Genomic DNA, 26,156 nt, shown 5'->3' on the forward strand with positions numbered 1-26,156 from the left:
CTCTCATTATATTATAAGTTTTGTTTTAAACCTTTCCGATATAACATAGTCTGTTAGGCAACAGCTTAGGCTAAATCATAATTATAAAGTTGTCTGAATTGCCTATAACCATGAACTGGAGGTAAATTAATATATTACTATTGAGGAGCAAACTGAATTCTTACCTTAATTCTTGCAATCTAGCTCTTCTATCTTGTATGCTTCAGTATGTGAGTACCATAACAACTTGACTTTAAAGTCAATTTCTTGTGCACGTGGATCATTGTTCATCAGCAGATGATATCAATTCAAAAGCACATGTTCTACAATGGATAGTTGAGGAAAGCCAAAAGGGCCAAGAAAGAAATCTAGGGTGAACAACTAGGACTATTTCAATGGTGATGGTATTTATTTATGCATGATAAAAAACCCATTCTCAATTTACCCAAAAATGTGTTGTTTTGACACATGAGGTTCAAAACTGATGTGATGTGTACAGTATGTATGGAATATCCAGATACATAAAATTTTGAAGTATATATCATCAATTAATCACATTGTTATAAGGTAGGGTGTTCAAGGAGTCTGAATAAGTTTGTTATCTTAAGTGACAGAGGTAAATTTTGGACCAGACATGCTGTTTGAAAATGCCTTCCATTTAAAATTCCGTCCCACCACACCTTGTTTCCGTCCCACCACGAAAATGTTGGACTATCCCCGTCTATCCAGGATAAAATATTTATATTTTCTCCACTCAGAGGTGTCAGTTACATACATAGTTGATAGTTTGGAGTGTTTAAAAATAATTATCATTTTTTTCCCCCTTGGAAATTAAAAAAATATTTTCAAAAATGTGGTGGGACGGAATTGAACACTTTCGTTTTATTTTTTTTTTCATTCAAGAACTACTATTGATACATTTTATAGTGCATAAAGTATCCTCATTAAAGGCAATTTATACTGTCAAAAACAGAAAAATTCAACTTTGTTCCCATATGTAATTACCTCATTTTTCTGAAATTCCGTCCCACCACATCAGGAGTGTGCTACCTGCATTTTGGAATGACCGCATTCCATTGTTATGCGAGTTATCGTAATTTTTTGTTATGATTACAGAACTTTGGTTAGTTGTTCTCATAACCATGGGTGAAATGAGCCTAAGTGGCAATGTTCAAATTCCAGGTAAAGTGATGACCATTAATGGCTTTGGCCCTGTAGCCATTGGGCTTAAGACAAAGAGGGGAGGGGGAGGAGGGGTACTGTTAATTCCCATAGTTCTACATAACAAAGAATTTGAACAACAAAGTACTCACAGACATAAAAGCTTATCAAAGCCTATTGTAACAGAAATTCAACCAATATTTTTGGCTACAATTTCACCTTGTTCTATTGAGTTGAAAACCCCAGAGTTTTTCTGCCCGAGCAAATAGCTAAATTAGGAACAGAACAAAGTGTCCCCTAACAATTTAATTTAAGCAGGTCAAGGTTAAATAAACTTGGGGTTCTTGGGACTTACTGTACAACTATTTATAAAAGGGTCCCAGTTTATTTTCTGGGATAAAAGAAACTTTATACCACGCCTCTCCTTCAGTGGTTAGAGAATTCATACAGTATACAGTATATATTGTATCAGGTTTCAAGACCGTGAATCCCCCCCCCCCCATACTCTTTTCTGCCTTTTTCGTTATTAAAAATTCTATAGTTTTGACTGAGCTTAGGTTTACAGCTCAAGTTTGATGTATTGCTAGGGTCAGACACAGAAAGCCTGTTGGATAGGATTAGAATACCTCTGTGCATTTCTGTTCTTCTTATGTTTCAAAAGTTCATAACCTCTCTAAAAAGCTGAGCACAACACCACAAAGTGTGTGTGTAAAGACAACACTGTGCACTGATCATCACAGCTACTGTACTGTACTGTATATAGAGTTGGCTCTAATTGCTTGTAATGTGAGTAGTTAATGCATGTACAACACTGTGTACAGTACCTGTACACCTACTGCAATAAACAGTCCAATATTACTAGTGGCAGTGATGATATATATGCACCTGAATCTAGAGGTAGAAGAATGAGAAGGAACGATGGGCATGGAGCAGTGAAGATTGGAGGAGAGGACAGATGGGTGTGAGATTGGAGGAGAGGGGAGGAGATTAGAGGAGAGGGAGGAGAGGGAAGAGAGGGAGGAGAGGGAAGAGAGGGGATGAGAGGGCAGGAGTAGGGGAGGAGTAGGGCAGGAAAGGAAATGGGGAGAGGGAAGGAGGAGAGAGGTTGTGAAGGAGAGGGGGAGAGGGAAGGCGATGGGGCAGAGAAGGAAAAGGGAGGAGAGTGAAGGAGTGGGGAGGAGAAGGAAGGAAAGGGGAGAAGAGGGGAGGAAAGGTGTGGAGAGGGGAGGGGAAGATATGAGGTGATGGGAGCGAAGAAGATGAGAGAGAAGAGAACAGGGTGAATTTGAGTAAACGGAGAAGGATTATGTGACTCTGTGACAGCTTACCTTGATAGAGGGTTGCCACTAAGGTCAACATGTGTGAGACATTTACAAAATCTGATACTGTCTGGAATTTCCATGATATCTGGAGAGGAAGAAAAGAAGATAGAAAATTTGAAATAAATAGCACATTACAAGCTCCATCATACTCAGTCACTCTTCATCATAATCTAGCTGAGGAGAAAATAATCTAATTTGAAACACTGGTTCGGATACTTCCAAGAAACAACGTCTTATGTAATTATAAGTTCTTGTCCTACATATCTAATCAACCATGCTTCTGTAAGCAAGTTGGTAAATCTTAAACATGACCTTCAGCAACCCAGTCACCTTTTTTTCAACTCTCTCTTTTTGCCTCCTGAGTATTTCATTCAAGACTCAAGAAAACAAATAGCTAATTGCTGCTATCTAGTAAACTGGTTCACATTATTGGAGGTGAAGTAATACCATCTTACCCAGAGAGTTTTAGCCCAATGCCTTCTTTTTTAATGGTGCAGTGTAACAGGAATTACAGTGCAAGCGTTAAAAAGAAAACACCTCAAATTGAATTATAGCTTGCTACAGTACCTTTGCACACAAATGATTAAGGGTAGCCATTAATGTACTGATTATTGCAGGGGTTCCCTAACTGGGGTGCATGAACCCCCAGGGGGTGCGTGAGTCCATCCCAGGGGAATTGTGAGATGTTTCTGAAAGTCAAAACTAGAGTACCTTTTGTTGAACTAAAATCTGATATATCATATAATTTAGTAATGTACAAAAGTCATCCCTATCGACAAACTCATTTCGCGTTCCATACGCAGATGTTGCCATAGCAGTACCATACCGTGCTTGTGATAAATAGCTGAATTATGAAACAGACACAGGCCGCTTGACTTTGGTGAAGTTGGTGTATGCATGACAGTACGTCGTGAAGATAAAGAGCTGAACTGTTATGCGTATGTTCTAATAATGAATCAGATCCTTTTTCCAAAAGTTGGGAGTTCGTGGACAACTCTGACATCCACAGGGGTTTCGTGGGGGGATAAAGTTAGGGAAACACTGGTTTATTGAATGATCATACGATGAGGTACTGTAAATCCCAAAACTAAAGTGGTTTGGATATTTACGAAATTTGACGAGCTTACCTGTCTCCCCACAACCTTAGCACCCTCGTTCTACCTTGCCTAGAATGAACCAGTTGGTAACCTTTTAACACTGTGCGCCCTCTATGACCGGCCCCTCCTATCAATGCCCTTCAATCTCATTTTACCATGCGGACATCATACTTTTTTTTTATTGGATTTTTTCTGACGGATTTCGTTAGGAACGGTACCTTAGGATTCAGATTTTCTATCCATTGGATAATACAAATCTTTAGAATATGTACTGTTACTGTTTATTATTTGAATGATCTAACCAAGAGGTAACACTGTAACACTGATAACCGTCTCACACTGTCTCTCGAACATCTTTTCCAGCCAAGTTGTCAAATGATACCAAAATTTATGAAGAGTGCAGAATACATTAGATCTGGTCACACATTTTCCAATCCTTCCTACCACCATATCTGCTCTCTCCCTCCACCTATTTCCTGCCTTACCCCCTCTCCCCCCCCTCCCCAGGGTTTAAGAATGGTTATTACTTCCTTCCCTTGTATGAAGTTGGCAATGTCAGGAGTGTCTAACAGAGAGAAGAGTATATAAATCTAATATTCGATTCCTTCCTTGCCTGGAGTACAAAACACTTCTTCTCTGTATCACCTTCCCTCATCTATCCCGTCAACCTCTCATTACACCTTCCCCCTCTTAAATAGTTTAACAAAAGAATGTCAAGAGTACAGGTCAAATATGGAGAGTAACTCTAGAAAATAAGTAATGTTCTAATAATAAAAAATTTACCAAGGACTAAAACTGTAAGTCCATGATTCCAAATACATCCATTTTTTCCTCATTCCTGTTAAACTATGTTAATTAGCTGATTATATAATTTCTCAGTAAGATTATAATGAGATGACCTTTAGAGGTCTATAATAATAACAGATGGATATGACTCATTGGTAGGTACAGTATACAGTATCATTGACTGCATAGAAAACGGAAGCTGTTATAACAAACATCGCCCCATACACCAGCATATTGACTGCACATTACAGTACAGTTTGAACTCTTTTAATCTACGCCTCCAGGTACAGTTACCGTCAGTTATACTGGGTGAAAAACTTCCTGAACAATGCACCGCTCCATTGAAAACCTCCGATACGAAAACGAATGTGTACATAATTACATACTTTAAAGATCACTGGTGTCCACAGGAGTCACTACAATGGCAATGTATGCCCTCTTACTGTAGTGAATGGCTCATATGCATACCATACAGGATTAAATACAATATAGTAAAAGGAGTAGAACTTTATAAACTGTAGTTGTATACTGTACAATATATATATATATATAATTCCAACCAGAACAAAATGGTGGATTGGAACGGTAGATATTGAAGGGAGAGAGCAGTGACCCCAAAGAGGGTCATTTCATGCAGAGTGAAAGAATGTTACCCAATTCCTCATCAATCTATGTACACCTCTCTCCTAAAGTGTACATCCCACACAGCACTAGCATACTGGTCATTCTTGTACACTGCTACATTTTTACGGCCAACAAAATTTGCTGTTCCGACAACCAAATCTATGGAAAGCCATGGACAACCAGAAAAAAATCCCTTAAAAATCTTCCCAGGCTATAACGGTAGGTACCGCCAACATTTTACTACCTGTAGTTGGAACCAGTCATCATCAATCATGCACACTGATCAGATACAATAAGAAATATAACATCAGTTTCGGCTCAAAACTATGGAACCACACTTTATTACACATAAGGACACTGTATAATGGCTAATGTTTTATATTATAAAATATTGAGAATAAATTGAAGAATTTAAGGCCATGCCTGAGAAGATCTATAAGGGAAAGTACGAAATGGCAGGCTTTTAAGGAGTCGTCTTTGTAATTGTTTTCTTTGAGTCAGTAGCAGATTACCCTCCATGTACAGTATTAGCCATATTTTGACATCGACAGTGACATCAAAAAATGACTGTTTAACAAGCTGTGCTGCTCAACGTATTATTCGTGTGGCGTGAGGTTTTAAACTGCAGGCTTATAGTAACCAGCTGCTAGACTAAATACACAGTTGCAATGTACACTCAGGTGCTCATATATACTTGAACAGTGAGACTGACTGGGAAAAACATACAGTTTACAGTACAGTAGTGCACTAAAAACAGTAAAATTTAAACTACCATCTTTTGGGATTTTGCAATTGAACAGGATATAAATATTAATCACTACATAGGGCTGTTTTAGATAACACTTATAATACTGTATTCTTTGCTCCCCTCGTCATAGCATACACCCAGCAACTACAGTGTGCTATTATAAGCAGAAAACCTACAACACATTGAGAAACCCTTATAAGACACTTTTATAACTTGGGCACACAATTGTTGAGGCCACAGTACTATCTATAGGCATACTGTACGCTAAAACTTTGTTAACAGATGTTAAGAAATAACTGACAATGTCTGTTGATTTACAGCGTGTGTGCACTGGCCTTAACACGCACTCGACAATCGCTACTTGTTACGGTTCTCTGCGCATGGATAAAACCAGCAGTAATCTGAGGTTTACCTAGGATAAAACAAATTCAAGGCTAGAATTTGTTACTTTCTTACATTGATTATAGCATTGGTAGTCAGTACTGATACTATATGTATATAGTACATGTTAATATTTAATGTTATACTGATCAAACAATATTGAAGAGAGCTGAACTTGCATTAAAATGCATATACAATGTCACAGCTATCACCATTTGGTCCAGTCACACAAGTCAAGTCATTTACTGCATATAGAGAAGTGTGTCCAAGTCTTATTCTCAAGTTAAGTCAATGTGTTAAGTCGTAACGGAAGTAGTCGTAAAGGTAGTAGTCGTAAAGATAGTAGTCAGTACTGATACTATATGTATACATGCTAATATTTAATGTTATACTGGTCCAACAATATGAGTGAACAGAGCTGAACTTGCATTGTAATGCATAGTGTCACAGCTGTCACCATTTGGTCCAGTCACACAGGTCATTTATTGCATAGAGAAGTGTGTCCAAGTCTTATTCTCAAGTTATGTCAAAGTGTTTAAGTCGTAAAGGACGACTTGAAGGCAGAATTTTAGAGATTCAATATGTTATATAGTCCAAAAAAAAAAAAAAAAAAAAGATGAATTTGAGTGAGAGAAATGTTTCTACAGCGGTTCTAGTTTTCAAGATATTCACCAATAAAATATGCTAAATGTTTGAAATGCTCCTTCAAGGCATCTATGATGATATTGGACTCCTCAGTGCATTCTTTAATGCTTTTAAATTATTCCATTGTTTTAACTCAACCAAACAACTTCCTTTAACTTAGTACAATATAAAATACTAGGCAGGGCCTGGGGCTTCATACAGTACAGTGACCAACAACAATCTGATTTTTTATCTCCTCAAAGTAAAGTAATTGTACAGTAAATTCCAAACTTACCAGGTTTTAGAACCTTTAGGAGGGACGAGCTTACCTGTCTACTCACAATTCAAAAGCATACTTATAGATCTGTTGGGCTGTGCAGTGAAAACCAATGTCAAACCACTTGGTGAAGACCAAACGGGGGAGGGATGGCTTCCAGAAAACAAAGATCAGTAAAGATACCAAAGTCCAGAAGAAAGAAAAAAGAACTTTGGGTGGTAGTCTAATGAGGTGATACTTTCACCGGAAATGACCAGTCGTAGAGGGTCTACAGGTTTAAAAGGTTGTATCCAGTTCACTCTAGGCCTGGTAGTAAGTTAGAGTGCTAAGGTTGTGGGGAGACAGGTAAGCGAGGAACCAAAGCATCAAGGTTGTATTATTTGTATACATATTACATGTACAGTCAAACTTACTTACTGATCATTCTGGTTACGACAATCAAATTAATCAATACACAGACTTATAAATTATGAGATTTGCTTCACCCTGAGGCATTGCAAAAATTCAGCAAATTCACTACGTATTAAACAAACCCAGTGATAAATTGCACACTTCCAACACTTTCTCTGTCCAACTTTGCTTTTTATTCTCTCAAGTTTAAATCTTTAATCTGTTAGTTACAATTCGTGTGTAGTGAATTTCACGTCATTCTCTAATTTGGCATGCTTGGAATACTTCACGTTTCTGAAGGTGACTTTCTGGTAACGTTGTCATGTCAGGTATCCAGGTACCCGAACGATCACCCCTCCCCCCCACCTCCAACACGTACCTAGTTCTATGTACTGTACCACCTAGTGCAAATAATCTGTATACATTTAACAGACGCTTGCAGTGACTTTATCTTTACACAATTTGTGCTGGTCTATATTTTTTGAGCGTATATTTATCGCAAAGTGTTCCACACGACATTACATGTGCAGAAACACATTCAACATTCTAATTCATTTACATAATATATTCTTTATCATGAAAAATTGAATTAACATATGGTACAAAGTTCTGTATTGTGACTGCCTATACTAATATTCCATTTCCTGACATACAGTACTACACACATGCACACAATGTCAATTTCACATTAAACACAAGTACATTGTCTCTCGGTTCGTTAAATATGAATGAACGAACGAACGAACATTCAAACCACTTTTTTCATCGTTTCAGTTATGGCCCTACGTGAAATAGTTCCGAAAGCAATTTTATCAATTATTCAAAAATCTGGTGACAAGTTATTGACATTAACAAATCTACTGAAGTAATGCACGTTCCAAACATTGTCAATTACCTGTCAGACGAAATGCCTACCAAAACCACCACTGGTGTACACAGTACATACATGTACTACTGTAGTACTATCCAAGGCACAACAACACATCAAGATGTGTATGCTTGTATGTACTGCATTGAAACAATATGATAATGCAAGACAGGTTCACAATTTATCTGGAAAATTTCAAAACTTTTGAAGGTTTTAGATATTTATGAGTGACAAGCTTACCTGTCTCATCACAACCTCAGCACTCTCAGCCTACCGTTTCTAGAGTGAAAACGAAATGTTTAGATGGTAGAATGAGAAGGGAGGTCTATGACCGACGGGGTCTGGTCATAAAGGGCGAACAGTGTTTAAAAGGTTACCAGTTCACTCTAGACACGGTAAAGTGAGAGTACTGAGGTTGTGAAGAGACATGTAAGCAATGAGTGAATTAAATTTTGCAATATTATTTGTGATCAGTATTTAGTCTCATTTCCCATACAACCATGACGACATGTACTGCACATGATAGTATTTTCAACACAATTTACTTTCTTCAGGATATAGTATTGTTAATTACGATGCATGTCTTAAAAAGTTTGTCTTTGAAAGTGAAAATGTTGTGTTTATGTTTACATTGTAGATATCACATTTATAATTCTTGGCAATGAAAGTAAACATCATTAGGTTCTAATTTTCCTGATTACTCACAATCTTTCAGCGAAGAAAGTTGGATGAAATTACCACGATCATATTTTGGTGGATATTTTATAACAGTTCTGGTATTTTATGATTATTTTTATTAGGTTTTTATTAGTTTTCACTGTATTTATTTCCTTTTTATGGTTTTTGGTTTTGTAAAACGCTTTTGATACTGTTTGTGATTTAGGGCTATATAAATGACGTATTTATTATTTAATAAAAAAAAATTATACACGCCTACTGTACTACCCGGCAATCCTGAAACAACAGGCCTGCCTGCTGCCTGACGTTATGTGCCTTTGACTGCCTGACGTTACGTGCCCCTCCCGTTCCGAAAGCATCAACCATATCTTGCCTCAATGACCTCCGCCCCATCGCCCTCACTGCCGTACCAATGAAGTCTGCGAACGTATATTTTTGAAACACTTTAAAACATTTGAAGCACCATTTTTAGATCCTTTACAATTTGCATATCAACCGGGTCGTAGCTGCGAGGACGCCATCCTTGTAATCCTTGAACAGTTATACTCCCATCTTGAAAGTTCTTGCCGTGGAAATAATGCTCGTGTAATGTTCTTCGACTTTTCATCCGCCTTTAACACTATTCAACCACATATACTTGCCAATAAGCTCATTGAAATGAAAGTCCCGATCGGCCTTGTTCAATGGATAATGAGCTACCTCACAAACCGTTCGCAATCCGTTAATCTCAGCCCAACCTGCCGCTCCAGGATTACCTTTTCTAATACTGGGGCGCCCCAAGGTACAGTTCTGGCACCGTTTCTATTCACGCTATATACTGTACGTATGATGCCAGATCCTCGGAGAAAGGGTGCTCACTTATTAAATTTGCTGATGACACTGCCTTGGTGGGATTAATCAACGGGTCTGAGGACAGTGCCTACCACAACCAAATACAGTCTTTCGTTCAATACTGCGACTCAAATTTCCTGGAACTGAACGTTACCAAGACGAAAGAAATGGTGATCGACTTCCGGCGGAATGCTAATCCCCCACCACCAGCCATTATTAAGGGAACTCCAGTCAAACGTGTCGAGTGAAATGTATACCTTGGCGTGACTTTGAACAATGATTTATCATGGGGGGAACATATTGATACTCTTGTTAAGAAATTGAATTCCCGACTTTATTGCCTCAGGAAAATGTCAAACTTTAATGTTCGCTCTGAAATTTTGAAAATGTTTTATAATGCTACAGTTTGTGGGGTCTGGCGTTATTGTCTTATATGCTGGGGTGGAAATGTAGTTAATTCGGAAAGAGATCGTATCGATGGAATTAGAAAGAAAGCGGAAGAGGTGATCGGTACTTCCCAGCCTACGGTAGACGAAGTTTATCAATGCTTAATCCAGTGTAAACTTGACACTGTGTGGGGGGACAGTGCCCACCCACTCCATGACCATCTCCATGACAGTTGCATGAGTAGGGGCAGTGGGAGACTGAGACTCCCATGCTTGAAAACCAACAGACACCGCAATTCATTCATCCCATGTGCAATTCAACTTTTCAACAGCAATCTTCAACGTTAATTTCTTACCCCTCTTACCATATTATCTGTACAGTCATATTTTTTTCTATCATTTGCAAATTTTTATAGTACGTGCGAGTACACGAATTTCCATATTGGATCAATAAAGTTTTACTTACTTACTTACTTTGCCATCCCCTCATCCCTCTCCTCCTCCCTCTCTTCCATCTCTCCCCTCCAGGCCTCCACGCCCCCTCCCGTCCTCCCCTCTCCATAATCCCCATCACCCCATTCAAAATGAATTGTTGATACAAATGAACTTTAATCGTTCTCAAATGCACATACAATATAGATGTTGCTGTCTGTGATCGAAACAATATCTTTACCACAGATCACAAACTGTATAGAGGTACTTTACTGTAAGCATAGCACTGTATACAGTATCCTAACACAGTATCCTAACCATGCAAGTAGGGCCCCAACTGTTCCACTACAGTACTGTACTAGTACTTTTTACCTCTTTCATTGCTGCTTTTTCCACTTTTCTATGTTTTTTTGTTTTCAATCATCTATCTTTTTTTCTCTTTTTTTCTCTCCTTTTTGCTTCTTTTATATTTTTGAATGAGGAAAAACGGAGAACTTATGATCCAACCCTTGCTTACTTGTTTGTAAACAATTCGGCCAAGTAGTGGTGACCTGTCGAAGATTTTGAATGGACTTCCTCCTCCGTTATGTAGAGCGCTTTGTTAACTTTAAGCCGAGATAATCCCCTCAAGAAGGAAGAGAATTTAAGTACCACAAAGCAGGACTATTACATAATAAACTGTTCAATAAATAGTTGAATCAGGGGGTTGGTTGAACTATCAGAGAAGAGGCCTTCACATGCCACAGCTAAGAAGACAACGTTTGAACAGCACAGATTTACTCTTTATAAGTTCCACAAAATCCTACCCATCCACAAATAGAGATTTAACACATACCAAAGGTTATTAGGAATGTGCAATCTCTCAGGATATAACTGTAAGTAATATGTATACAGTACCCTACTGTGATGTTCTTGTGGCACAGAGTAAATTAGCCCACCGGTTTGGTCAAAGTACTGTTGTGAAGAACATTCTCTGACTTCAATTACCGTACTACAGGTACATTTGTCCTGACCTCTGACCATCAGTATTGTCCCTCATAATTCTCTGCTTCAGCTTTTTAGCTTTTCCTTGTTCGTTTTCTCTCTTTCATGAGCCCAGATAGGAATGGGTTGGGCAGTGAAAGGTGGGTTGAGATGAGGGATGGGGGGAGGGGTGTGTTTGGGATGGGATGGGATAAATGATGAAGGCATATAAGCATGGCCAACCTAACCCTCATCCCCTGCCCCTCCCCTCCTCCCAACTGGTCATGAATAGTACCATAAAACATCTAGACAACTGTTAAACGAGATTGAACTTGTCCATGTAAATTTAAAATCTAACAGCTTGACAAATTCTTCAATACATCCTGTTATAATGAAAGCAGCAGGTGTTTTACTTTCTTTTTTAGGTTTCTTTTCCTTTCTTTTTTTCTTTCTTTTTTTTTAGTCTTTGGGGAAGGGAAATTCTGAGGACTACATTTAATCATTGATAATACTAATATCCAAAGACATATAATGTTGCAACATTTGTGTTTCTGTTTCCCTTTTCTCTGTTGGTTATCATCGTCATAGTAATCATGGTAATGACATCATTCCTCTACAAAGGCCATCAAGCATTTAAATAAATGTTCACTTTGAAAAGGAAACTAATGAATTAATTACTCATTTTTTCCTTGTGCTTGCAAAATTCTCTACAGTTCAGTAGGTCTCACAGGGTTTTTCTTTCAAACATTCCAGGCCTTTCCAAACGACCTTCATTATTTTTCACCTTCACAACATATATACATGTTGCAACATGAGTTATTTAGATTAACTTTCTTTCCTCAGATTGTCAAATAGGCACTGACAAATCAGAATGGTAGATTCAAATGGAAATGTAAGCTTTATGCATATGGAAGAGACATAAGTATCGACACTCATAAATATTCATGACTCTATAAATGTGATGATTCTATACATGCTATAGATCGTAAACCATCTTGGCAACCGTATGCATATGGAAGAGAAATAAGTATCGACATTCATAAATATTCATGACTCTATAAATGTGATGATTCTTGTATGCTATAGATACTAAACCATCTCGGCAACCGTATGCAAATGGAAGAGACATAAGTATCGACATTCATAAATATTCATGACTCTATAAATGTGATGATTCTTGTATGCTATAGATACTAAACCATCTCGGCAACCGTATGCATATGGAAGAGACATAAGTATCGACATTCATAAATATTCATGACTCATGTGATGACTCTTGTATGCTATAGATACTAAACCATCTCGGCAACCGTATGCATATGGAAGAGACATAAGTATCGACATTCATAAATATTCATGGCTCTAAAAATATGATGATTGCATGCTATAGATACTAAACCATCTCGGCAAACGTATGCATATGGAAGAGACATAAGTATCGACATTCATAAATATTCATGACTCTATAAATGTGATGATTCTTGTATGCTATAGATACTAACCATCTCGGCAACCGTATGCATATGGAAGAGACATAAGTATCGACATTCATAAATATTCATGACTCTATAAATATGATGATTCTTGTATGCTATAGGTACTAAACCATCTCAGCAACTGTATGCATATATGGAAGAGACGTAAGTATCGACGTTCATAAATATTCATGACTCCAGTATAAACTAAAGTTCTGTTGACTCTTTGCTGTGTGGAGTCTACTCACCATTTCTGCTGATATCCAATTCCACAAGATTACCAAAGTGACTAATTTCTCCCGGCAGCCTTTCCAGTTCATTGTCGCTTAAGCCAAGTTTCTGAAGATTTACAAGTCTAAAAAATTGCTGCACGAGAAGAGAAAAGAGAGAAAAGTTGTCAAAATCTATTCCGTGTAAAAACAAAAATTCTGTTCCTTTACAGCGACGACGACGACTTTCAAATGCACGTTTGTCTACACATGGTACGATTACTGAACCAGGCATAAGATCGAATATTTGTCAAAAAGATGGAAGAATGAAGTGGTAGAGAAAAAGAGCCAACATTAGATAATTATGGAAGTAAAGTGGAATTGCACATGTGTGTATTTTGATAGGTGCAGAAGAAAAAACATAATATTTATTAAGAAACATTACATTTATCATACAGTTTATATATATATATATATATATGTGTGTCATCTTAAAGGACAAATTAATGAAAGCTTAGCTTAATAAATTACCCTAATTTTATGATAAAAATTAGTATTCCATAAATTTCAATACATGGGTACATGTATGTAAATTGCACTGTACCTTCCAAAGTCAACCACAAACTGCATTCCAAATTTACAGTTACTAATGTACATATAATATATATACGTTTCCCACTGTTTTTTAATTTACTGCACACCCAAATTTATAAACTCAGTGAAAAGGACCTTCTTACTCAGCAATAGTTACCTTAACTAGCCATTTCAACAGGAAAATATAAATATTTCCGAAGCAAACCTTTTTAAAAAAAAAAGAGTTTCTACAAAATCTACTAATTTGGTCAATCTTTTCAGAAATGAAAATTTTGACATCTTTATCTGTCCACGAATACAGTTTTAGATCTACTTTTTCTTGTTAGTACTTGAAAGTTTGACGTCTTTGTCTATTTAAAAACGTGCAGAATCACGGCATACACTGCAATAATACAGCAAACATTGCAATTTTAAAGTTTATATTCCCAACACAAGTTTTCAGTGTTTCAAAACAGAGCACTGTACTGTACATCAAATGATTTAGATGACTCAATTGTAGTTTCCTTCCATTTCTCTATTGCTTTGCCAGACTTGACATGGGTTGCTATGGTTACATGCCAACCTAGCAGACGACATCTATGTATACATACATAGATGTACAGTTAAAAAGCTGGATGAGTGCTTACATATCACTTGGTAAAAATCTAGCAAGACTCTCCTCGCTCATGTAAATATCATTATGAAATATAAATACATGTTGTATATTTTTCTTAAAACCAAGGTTTACAATATCATATCATATAATGCACTCATGCGAGAGCCTCTTTACAACTAGGGGTAATTTCTGATTGGAAACATAAATTATGTGTGGCCAATTAGATTAAAGGACATCAAGTTGTCAAGTGTATATATATACAGAAGGTATATAGACATTGGACAAGCAAAGACCAGCCTCTCAGAGAGAGAGAGAGAAGTGTCTCATTAATTTTGGTAGCTTGGGATGTATATTATAGCCTCCCGGGAAGACGAGGTATAGATTACAGCCTGCAGACTACAACAACACTGTTTACGTACACGAGTATACTTTTCGCTGCCGTAGGGATAGATTTGCTGAACAGTACATTCACTTATTCGAATGATGCAGGCAACAAGGTTGTTTGTTGATTAACTCGGGGGGGGGGGGGGGGATGGTGGGGTGGAAGTCTTAGATAGATGACTACAAAAACAGCAGGGTTGTGATATAAACAAAACTGTGTGATTACATATCTATGGTTATAAAGAGTGAATGATTAAAACCTTGTTGAGAAAGGCACAGGTATGAATTACTGATGTACTGTTACTGTATATATAATATTTGAGGACCAGAAACTTATCAGAATGTTTACATTAGCAAGGACAAGGATGTCAGAAGGGGGGAGGGGGGGGTAGGTGAGAATGATTAAACATGATGAAAGATTTGTCACAATTACACAGATAAACTCTACAGTAATAAAATATCTTAAATTGTTTAAATTTAGAACCTGGGCAAACAAACCTCAGACCACCCAAACAGAAATTGTCAACTTATGTGTTAAATGCTCACGTTTTACATATGGGTATGCAAAGGCAATGGGCTATGTATGACAGGCCTTGCTTAACACATACTGTAGTACCAGTATACCATACTACTGCCCATCTGCAAAATTAAATTTGACAGTCACTGACCGGGGAATTTACCATCTAACTAGAGGCAAAACCAAATGTGCACACTTGCACGTGCAAAAACTCAAATCCAAAGGAAGGGACAATCCTTGTAGATCTGTACTATATCGATCGTAGTGAAAGAATTATAATTTGAAGTTTTGTTTTCATTATTACCTAATACATGACCTATTCGCGGAAGGGGTGAAGCATCCTTTGTTACAGCCGAGTCTGATATTAATTATACGAAATTTAAAGCAACACTGTACATGCCAACTTCACTTGCTTGCTTAATCTGTGCCTACTGTGTGTGTTTACCTGTTATCATCAGGCACCTTACCTATCAGGCACCGTTTGGGACAAATTCCGACAGGAAAGAATATCCGCTCGAAAAACAACAATGTGTTAGACACTTCGAATGGTAGAATGAGAAGGGCAATGATCGGATAGGGCGGTCAAAGAGGGCGGCGCACAGTGTTAAAAGGTTAGCGGGACATTCTAGACACGGTAGAATGAGGTGCTAAGGCTGTGAGGAGACAGGTAAGCGAGGAGCGAAGTAAACGTACACAGTTCATCAGTTACTACCCAAAAACTTACCTTATCCCATCGACAACATAAACTACAATGTACCTTGCTTGTCACAAAAATTGACAACACAAATAGCCCCATCCTCAAACCCAGCCCCCCCCCCCCCATTCACCTCCTCCCAATTTTCTCCCCTCCAAATAATCAACCATTCAGAAGTCAGCTATGTAGATTGGAAACACGTCACAGAGGATGGAAATTAATTTGTACTTTTGAGATAATCAAAAGACACACTGTAAACAAATTTTGTGTACATACAACAATTTTAATTGAACTGAATGACTAATTTTTGGGCATATTCAAATGGTATTTGTCCAATTATGTGATTAACATTACATCTCCTGTTCAGCGTCAGTGGCATGCACAAAGGGAGCGGGGAAGGGGGCAGAGGGAACCTTATTCATAGTATAAATCTCTGAAAATACCCATACAGTACCACAGAATACACTGTTTGACCTTTTCTGGGAGAGCACCCCAACCCCCCCCCCCCCAATATATGGGCGACCCTTTCTACGACCCCACAAGAACAACCACTGTTCATAAAACTTCTTGATTTGCCTATATAGCCTGTCCATGGCACTGCCTAAATCAGTCAGTGGAATATGGAAATTTGTCCTTCCCTCCCATCACCTCCTTCCCCCCCCCCCCTCCCACCCCACCTTTGAAATTCTGTGTTCGTCACTGTTCAAGAGTAGCAACAACTTGCCACCCATGTGCAACAAAATACAGCTTTAAACTGCTGAATTGAATAGTGTACAGTACATCCCCTGTCTTCAGAGTCATCACTATGTGTATAGTACTACTATTCCTGATTGCTTGAAATGCAATACATATCATTTTGATATCAATACATACAGTATATCACTTTAAACAGATATATTTCTCCAACAAATTGTAAATTAAAATCCCTACATAAAAATGGTTAAACTAGTTCTTTATTTTTTCATTCAAATAATAGAGTTGGTTAATACGTCTGTCATAAAATAAATTTTGCTTTTGTTATAATTTATCGATTATTAACCAAGACAAAAATATACTGTAGCAGGAAGAGAATGACATTGCTATAATTAACTTTCATTACTTCCTCCAATAGTGAAAGAAATATAGACTCTTAAGAGGTCTTAAAAATATTGTTGAAACAATTTCTGGATAATTAATACTATGCCTAGTTGGCTCTAAATTTTCTGATCCCTGATTTAATATGATTTATATAGGGAAGTGCTTGCAAATTTTTAACCGTTGTCCAAGTTGACAATTTCTGTTCCCGGGACAACGCAAATCAGTCCGATGGATGACTGGTTGTAAATTATACATATAATTCAGATTGCATTATATTGAACTAAGTACCTTCAATCAACAGGTAAATAATTAATTGGTATCAGGTCCCATGCAAAGTTGGTGTTATATTCACCAAACCTACACACATCTCTCATAATACAGTGTACATAAATATTGGTCTTTGTTTATATTTTGCTACCTTTTTTCATACCACCATATTTGCTGTTCGGACAACTAAAAATGTAAGGCCTGGATGTCCAATTGATGACCTGAAATAATTCCTTAAAAGGTTGCCCTGAAGTGTACTAAAAGGAGAAACAAACCGAATCATTCATTATGGACGGTCTTTGTGATAGCGATTTCTGTCGAGAATAACTTCCACAGACAGCTATGAAAAATCTCATCATATAAATTGAGAGACATCACAGAGTTTAATGCTCCTAATTCACACACAGGGACTAAGGACTTGATCAAGTCTAAATATGATTATATGACATCATCTTCGTCATACAATGTGCTTCGCTATTATCCTCTCTTTTTCTTCTTTATTTATGATGTTTATTTTCTGAACTGGGGATGGGTTTTATGATCTCATTTGAAATCTGATATATTGAACCTCTTAAAATGATGCAATTATGGCATTTGTTTCAGTTTCAACATTGTTAACATTTCCACCTTGAAAACATGAAAAGAAAAACAAAGTAAAAGTAACCAGAATGCAAAAATGCATTGTGGTTTCGATGATGTAACGAGCAGTTCTCTAAATGAATCTGACGTAATGTATAGTGAAGGTAACGATAGCGTATAATCATATCGGCCTGGAACGCATTTTACGACCCTAAGCAGCCACATCATTGTGTGCGAGAAATCAAATGGCTTTATAACCTACACATCACGTCAGATGGGTGTCCAATTTGGCTAGCTGTTTTCGCTTCTTTTGATGCTTTCTTTACAAATTGGAAGACTACTTCAGATGGAAAAACTGTGGATTTCTCCAGGATGAATAAGCCACTTTACTTTTGCCTGACATATCTCAAACCCATGACCTTGCAGATGATACAGTAGGTTTCATTGCCTCAAATGCCTGGTTGTCTTTCCTAGTACTCGATCAAAAGATAGCGCTGGTTATAATGAAGTCCTGCATGAGTGGGTTAGGAACTGTATACGTATAGCTATTACTCAATGTATATGGCTCACTGTACATACTGTACTAGTTATAGTTACTTAATCAGATCAAATTTAATTTACTACCAATTGCACTTAATTTGATAACGACCATGGATGAGGGTGGCTTGATAAACATATATATACCGTTTCTTTAACGAGCCACACAGATTTTATCATCCTACTGTATCTTAGTACACGTATATGTACAGTATATATATAGTGTGCAAAATTAATCATGCAAAAGTGAAGGAGGTTCACGAGGACAGTACTTGCGCTGCTGCTCAGGTCAGACTCATGACTGTTTCTCAGTATTGTACACCAGAGTGCCTAAACTTGTAGCTGTCATCGATAGACCCTGTACCTGTGTATGGTAAAGCTATTCATTAACTCACTTCCTATGAGTTGATCCCCATAGTATTGAAATGGAGATGCCAGATGTAAATTATAATTTTGAGTCATTCCTTACATGTGTAAGTGTACTCTGGATACATACAAATATATATCAAAATTATGGTCACCATGGATTCCTTTAAGTGGACATGGAAGTATTATGGTTATAGACAGTGGCGGAGCGTCCATACAGTCAGAGGGGGGCGGATGCCCCCCCCCCCTGACGGGCTTACCACTTTTTACCTATTCGCGATTATTGACTTTTTTATTGCGCTCTCAAATACCTATTGACATTTGTCACATTTTGTTGGTGTAATTTTTTGACAAAATGGCGATGACACCTATTTATTCTTCGTTTATCTGCAAATTAGAAAGGCCTGGAAAGGGTCATTTCCGGCGATCTAGGGAGTATCTTTACTCAAAAAATTTCAGTACGCTCCGCACCAACCTGTGGTGGCGCTCCGCTTAGATAGTGTCGAAAGCGCCCCTACAGACCATTCTCGCCCCCCTGACCAATACCCCTAGCTTCGCCACTGGTTATAGACCCATAGTTATTACACACACACAGGAAATATGATCATGATGGGATCCCCCAGTCAAAGCTGCCTAGCAACAAGTGACAACATGGCAGACAGCATTCATGGGGATGGGTGCATATCAATGACATCCTAGTTCAAATCATTATTGCATGGTAACAACATGGTAGGACATTCATTAATTCAGGTGGGAGTTTACTATGGTTAGGATTAAATAGTAGGGAATAATTTACATGAGATCCATCATACAGTCAAATTGGCTAGCAAACAAGCAACAAAATAAATAAGACTAAGACAGTATTAATGGGGGTTTAGAGATTGAGGTTCTAAATTAGATTCACTATGATCACACTGAACATGCTCTAAACTTTCTACTTTCAAAAGTTTACGTAAGACCCATTTTTTCACTTGTTCTTTTGTAAATTTATTTGCTTTCTTTGTAAAGCGCCTTGAGCAGTGACTATTGTCTACTGATTTGGCGCTATATAAGTCTCATTTATTATTATTATTATTGTTATTATTATTATTATTATTATTATTATTATTATCATGGGACAACATGGTACTGTACTACTGATGGTCATGGTAGGAATTTACTATATGGACACTAAGTACTGTAAATCCACCACAAGAAAGTCACACTACCTGCTAACATGGTACATATATTAGTCATAACATTGGTAACTTACTGTGGACAGGACATTATATCAGATCTACCAGAGCTATAAAATCACAAGTACATGGTAAAAACATGAATATGCATTGTCAGGAAGGTCAAAGGTTTCTGAGTGGTAGCAGCCTTCATTCAGTCTTCCTGAGGGTCTTCCTCAAGGGGAACTGCACTGACTACAGTACAATAATTACATTGTACTTATAATCACTTGTTACAGGTTAACCTTTTAACACTGCACCATGTGTATTGCACAATAAGTTTATTAACGATGCAATGCTAGTCATGTGATGTCATATTGTGCTGTGCACTAACTGTGAGAACACTAAAATTCCATTTTGATTCATCATTTCATACATGGTGTACTGTAAGTACCTACTGTATAGTGCCACACAATCACTAACTAACAAATATTCTATAACACTGAACAACAAAAACCTGCTTGACTTTTTTATCTCTCTTTCCTTAGAACTTTCTTTCTTTCTATTACCATTTCATTTTACATTCAGCCCTGGTTTGATTTTTTTGGACAGATATTCTATTACATAATTAATGTACTTGGTTTTTTTTTCTGGATAAATAATAAAATGTATTTAGATGATCATAATTTATGTCACCTTGTGGAATACTGCTCTGTAATGGTACAAAATGTATCATTTCCTTTTCATAATTTAAGATTTGGTTCACTTTGCAACAACAACACGTAAGAGCACATCCTTGTGGTGAAATGATGTAAGCAAAAATTGCAGGAATTGAATGATTAAAAATTGCCTGAGTGAAGCAATTTTGGCAGATATCCTTAATATTTTGAAATTCAAGATTGTTCCCCTCTAGCTTATGAAACAGGAGGTGATAATTAGAATGAGACTCCAAACTAACAAACATCTATCACACTTCAGGCCCTTATTTTGTTGATTTGCATATATGAGCAACGCAATTCAATATATCTATAATCAGGACAAATCCGCATCCAAACATCCACGACAAAAAATCTCACACAATTTTTCGCTGAAATTTGAACGAAAAATTTGCTGTTGCTTATGACAAACCTGCAGCCATATCATATTTCTGAAAGTTGAAATGAGATGTGTTGACTGCATAAAGATATTTTAAAGCCAATCGTTTTCCTATCATTTCATAGGACAGCTTCTGACTTTTTTTGTCAGATTTTGTTATTTCACTACAATTGAATTTTTTTAATCAGTACGAGGAATACTGCATAGCATTAAGTAGGATAACAGCTGGTGCATGCCCAGACCCAAAGAATGGACTTCTCTCCTCTGCGGAGATGAACCAGAGTTAACTGCATGCATTGCGTGGAACACGCTTTCAGATAAACAGTTTATCGCAATGACCTTAATGATTGCAATCCTATACAAAAGGATATGAGTATGATAACTGCGATTATTGCATTCCACCCAGCTCAAATGTTAGGTTACTTCAAAACGGTACATCTATTTAGTTTGAAATAATTTTCCTGAGCCCATAGTAGGATAGTGTACCATAAATATATAATAATATAGTAATAAATATTCAAATTTTGTAAAGCAGTCTTAACTGCTCTAAACTTACTGTACCCTCTAATAAAATTATATGATTCCTGTGTACAAAAAGTGCTACGTACATATACGTATACAGTAGGAAAGTTGCTTATTTTGCGTAGCGTTTTGCAAGATCTATGCAGATTCCTAAACAGATTATTCCCTGCGATACTATTTTTTGTATATTAGCCTATGTGTACTGTCCTGTCCTTACCTGTATAGTACTGAAGTATTACCTGTACTGTGCTACATTGTCCTGTCCTGTACTGTACCATATACTGGCGTGTCCTGTACTGTACTTTCCTTCCCTTTACTGTCCTTCCCTGTACTGTCCTGTCCTTCCCTGTCCTTCCGTGTACAGTACTGTAAGTATTACCTGTACTGTGCTACATTGTCCTGTCCTGTACTGTGCTGTACTATATATACTGTCTTGTCTTGTCCTGTACTGTCCTGTCCTTCCCTGTACTGTACAGAACTGTAAGTATTACCTGTACTGTGCTACATTGTCCTGTCCTGTACTGTGCTATAAGTATCTACTGGCTTGTCCTGTACTGTCCTCTCCTTTGCTGTACTGTCCTTTCCTGTTCTGTCTTTCCCTGTACAGTACTGTAAGTATTACCTGTACTGTGCTACATTGTCCTGTCCTGTACTGTGCTATAAGTATCTACTGGCTTGTCCTGTATTGTCCTCTCCTTTGCTGTACTGTCCTTTCCTGTTCTGTCTTTCCCTGTACAGTACTGTAAGTATTACCTGTACTGTGCTACATTGTCCTGTCCTATGCTGTACTATACTGTCTTATCCAGTCCTGTACTGTTCTGTACAGTATTACATATACTATACTGTATGTACAGTACTGTCCTATCCTGTGCTGGCCTGTACTTTCCTGCAACATACAATACTATACTATACTTAGTACTTACCCACTGGTTGACAATTTCACATAATTAGTGTCTACACACTACTTAGTTTAAACAGCCTACCCTGTAAAAATATCAAAATTCAAATTAAATGTACTTTTGTGATAAATATATACATTATAAAGCTCTTCAGAGATATTTGTGAGCAAGATGTTGAACCTTAATGTACTGTACCCTTTCCAATTGCTGTTTAATAATACTTGCTCAAATACAGTATGCTAGCCCATATAAAATCTACTTACATGTTTAAAATCGAATTCCCCCTGGCCTGTTTAATTAATAGTATTGTACAATAGCAACATTTGTCTTCTGACAGAAAAGTGCACTTGTGCTTTTTTTCCTACAGGCAAATGACAAAATCAACTGGCATTTAACCCGCAAATAAACCAAATTTGGAGGCCCTGAAAATGGGGTTTTACAAATCACGTAGCACCTTTGATCAGCGAAAAAGGTGAACAATTATATATACTTTTGTAGCCCTGGAAGAGGAGACGGACAAGCATTGGAAAGTGGGTAAAAAGGGGGTGCATGCTATTTAAAGGGGGTGCATGCTATTTAAAGGGGGTGCATGCTATTTAAAGGGGGGGCATGCTATTTAAACCTTTGATAGGATCATTTAATTGCACTTGTATTGAGAGGAGATGGGCAGGAAATTAAAGGGTCAATAAATAATGCTTTTAAAGCTATGAATATACTGTAGATTTAAATTAAGACTAATGATGAATGCTAGAATGACAGCTACTGTAGAGCAACAATGCTGCATAATCTCAATTAGTACTACTATTACTACCACTATGCATGATTCCTTTCAAATATACTTGGATAAAGCTCACAGCTGTCTAAACCAGTAACTGGTCAGTGGTCACTTGCAGTCTTGCAATCTAGTGGTACAGTATCAGTGCCACATTAATTAGCATATAGTCTGTTACATAAATCCTCAAGTCAAATCAATGTGGTCAGTAGCTCCTTGGTGAGCCTGAACTTGTAAAGTGTTTGTCAAACATTATGTATATATATATAGGATCCCTTGCATTTCAGACAAAATTTAGTAAGTTGACTAACTTGATGATAATCATATTTAACTACTTGAGTATAAAAGTTTCAGATCTGAAAATCTTAGATTTCATACCACAGAACATGGGTACTGTACGGTAAATTATATTACAAGTTTATTCATTTCTTGACTGAAAATATTCTGAAAAAGCAAGGAATATTTTTTCAAACAGTGCATGCATCAATTTCTATTTTATAATTCTAGTAAATGGATGAAATAGTTCATGAAAGAACTTCAGAACACAAAATTGATGTTTGGACCATGTTTCACTATAATTAAAACCAATTTTTTCCAATCCTACAGAAATCGACATTGCGTAAAATGTTATTTACATACTGTAGTGGGAAAGGGGTCGAATCTGGCCGGGGTTGGGTCGACTTACCTATAGTGGTTGGGAAAAAGGAATACTTCATTCAAGTTTGAATAAAACTTATGAACGAAACTTATGAACAAAATTGCATTGGGTAACTGTTAATTTTAGGTAACTTACCACAGGGGCTCATACACAATGTGAGCAAGGACTACTGTAGGCCTTTCAGGGGCTTGTTTTTGTGTCGTCAAGATTTATAAGTTTTTTCTTTAGCCTCTGAACGTCAGGCCAACTTACTTTTATACATTCTCTTACAAAGGCTCTCTAGTGGATAAGCAGTTTGCTAACAGTTTTATTTTATTTTGAGATTTATAAGTAATATTTTCTACACAATTTAAGGGGCTTAATAAAATCACTTAAAAGTGCAGTAGCTGTTTCATTCTTGCATTTTCTCTCTAGGCACTGTTTTACTTTACGTTGATTTCTGACATCACAGCATATTCATAGCCTGTAACATTTTCACAGACCATATTGGAGGGAGTTGTATACCACATAGCTACATAAAAACTTATGCATTATTGATGTCTAGGCCAGCATGTATGGTTATGTAAATAGTCTACGGCAAAATTTCCCGCTTAAGAATTTACAGTCATTTGTCGTATACATGTTAGTTACAGGTTTCATCATATGATTTTCTTTCGTGCATATTATAGACATAGGCCTATCACTCACTATCGGCTTCTATTGCACACAAGCCAATGCGTTGTCACGGGTCATTATAGCAAAGTATTACGTGTACCTGTAGAGGTATTTTAAAGTGCGCGTTCTTATGGAAAACTTCTGGTGAGCACGTTTTTATGAGTGGAACGCAAACATTTTAAAGACATTGCGCCCCCAGGACACAACTTTTAAAAATACCTAGCTACAATCCTAGTTACAAATTAGGCCTACCTGTAATTGAATAAGCTTATTAGGCAAGTAAACTGTCACAAGAAATCATGGGAAAAACAATGACTATTTGACTGTTTTTGAAAATAATGCTGCCTGCATTGAATCAAATATTGCTGCCTACATTGAATCTTGCACATTTGGGCTTTGTTACTGAATGTTTTTGTGGCACTTTGTGGCACACTTATTTTCTGCTTCTCTGTGCAATATAGGCCCAGCTCAAGTTAGGCTTAGTATTGTAGTTAAGAGCCTAGGATAGGCCTATATGAAAATGAGGTCAAAGATAGCACAATACAAACTGGACTAAAATTCAAGTGTAGGGCCTAATTTATTTTTGCAGGTAGTCTAAGCCATACAAGCAGACCTTGTCAGTTATGATAAGGCCTTATTCATGATCACTATCAATGATAGTAATCATGTAGTTGTATTATTATATGCTGGAAATGAATGAATGAATGAAAAGGCACACACCACTGTGCTGTTCGCATTACTCATTTACTCTCAGCCTGTACTGTGTAGTAAGTAATTAAACCTACACATGGAAGGCGAGACCACACATTGTTACGAGAGTACAGTGTTGCTCACACACAGGCGCTCAATGTTTACATGTTGAGCCCAATGATTATGCACAGTGTCACTGCCAATGTATAACTTAGGCTTGATACCTACCAAATCATTTCACTGAATGTTGACTTTCATGGGTTAAAACAAAGATCAATTTGTGACGATTTAATTAAATTTAATGAATTGGTTATTATTTATACCTTAGGTAAGTCCCTTATTTGATTGGCATCGAGTAACAATTCTTCCAGTGTTCTTGCATATCTGAACACATCGTCTGGTACATTGTTCAAGTTACCGTGTCGCCTATCAATATACTCAACGTGACGGTTACACGCCCGAAACAGTGGAATGCAACGGAACATGACGTCTTCTTCCAATTAAAAATCCTGATAAATATATCCGTATTCCAAATCTTGAATTGTCATATGAAAAATCACGATAGATTACACTAAAAAAGCAAAACTAAAAGGTTAAAAATCCAGGCTCCTTGGCTACATTCCGAACTGGGGAAAGATGTCCGCCCAGTGACGTCAGACTTTGCCATTCCTATATAAAGAGGGCGTTATCTGAAATCTATCTCCGGAAGTTTTCTCTCTATCTTTTTTTTCTTTTTCGAGCAAAGTTTAGAGATTATGTACATTCCAAAATTTTGAGTCACGTTGTTCCTTGACCCCTTCCGCATTAAAATAGGTTAAATGATGTTGCGAGTCCACAGAGAGGATGGTAATTAGGACCGAGCAATGGTTAACTT

At 37.2% G+C, this 26,156-nt stretch overlaps 1 protein-coding gene across 20 annotated transcripts in view; it reads right to left on the reverse strand.

Moving 5' to 3' along the window:
• LOC139954928 (protein scribble homolog) overlaps positions 1–25,945 on the reverse strand; it is a 121,899-nt gene extending 95,954 nt beyond the window's left edge. For 11 of the 20 annotated variants that reach the window (XM_071954922.1, XM_071954941.1, XM_071954926.1 and 8 more), the window contains exons 1-3: positions 25,606–25,944; positions 13,271–13,388; positions 2,469–2,547 (exon numbers count right to left, since the gene is read on the reverse strand). In XM_071954922.1, the coding sequence (XP_071811023.1) occupies positions 2,469–2,547; positions 13,271–13,388; positions 25,606–25,767 (359 nt within the window). In that variant the 5' untranslated portion in view covers positions 25,768–25,944. Of the gene's footprint in view, positions 1–2,468; positions 2,548–13,270; positions 13,389–25,605 lie in introns of all 20 variants that reach the window. The other 9 variants (XM_071954940.1, XM_071954938.1, XM_071954939.1 and 6 more) reach the window with 3 other exon arrangements.
• Positions 25,946–26,156: the final 211 nt, after the last annotated feature.

Source organism: Apostichopus japonicus, chromosome 17, assembly GCF_037975245.1.
Source record: "Apostichopus japonicus isolate 1M-3 chromosome 17, ASM3797524v1, whole genome shotgun sequence".
Lineage (NCBI taxonomy): Eukaryota > Metazoa > Echinodermata > Holothuroidea > Aspidochirotida > Stichopodidae > Apostichopus > Apostichopus japonicus.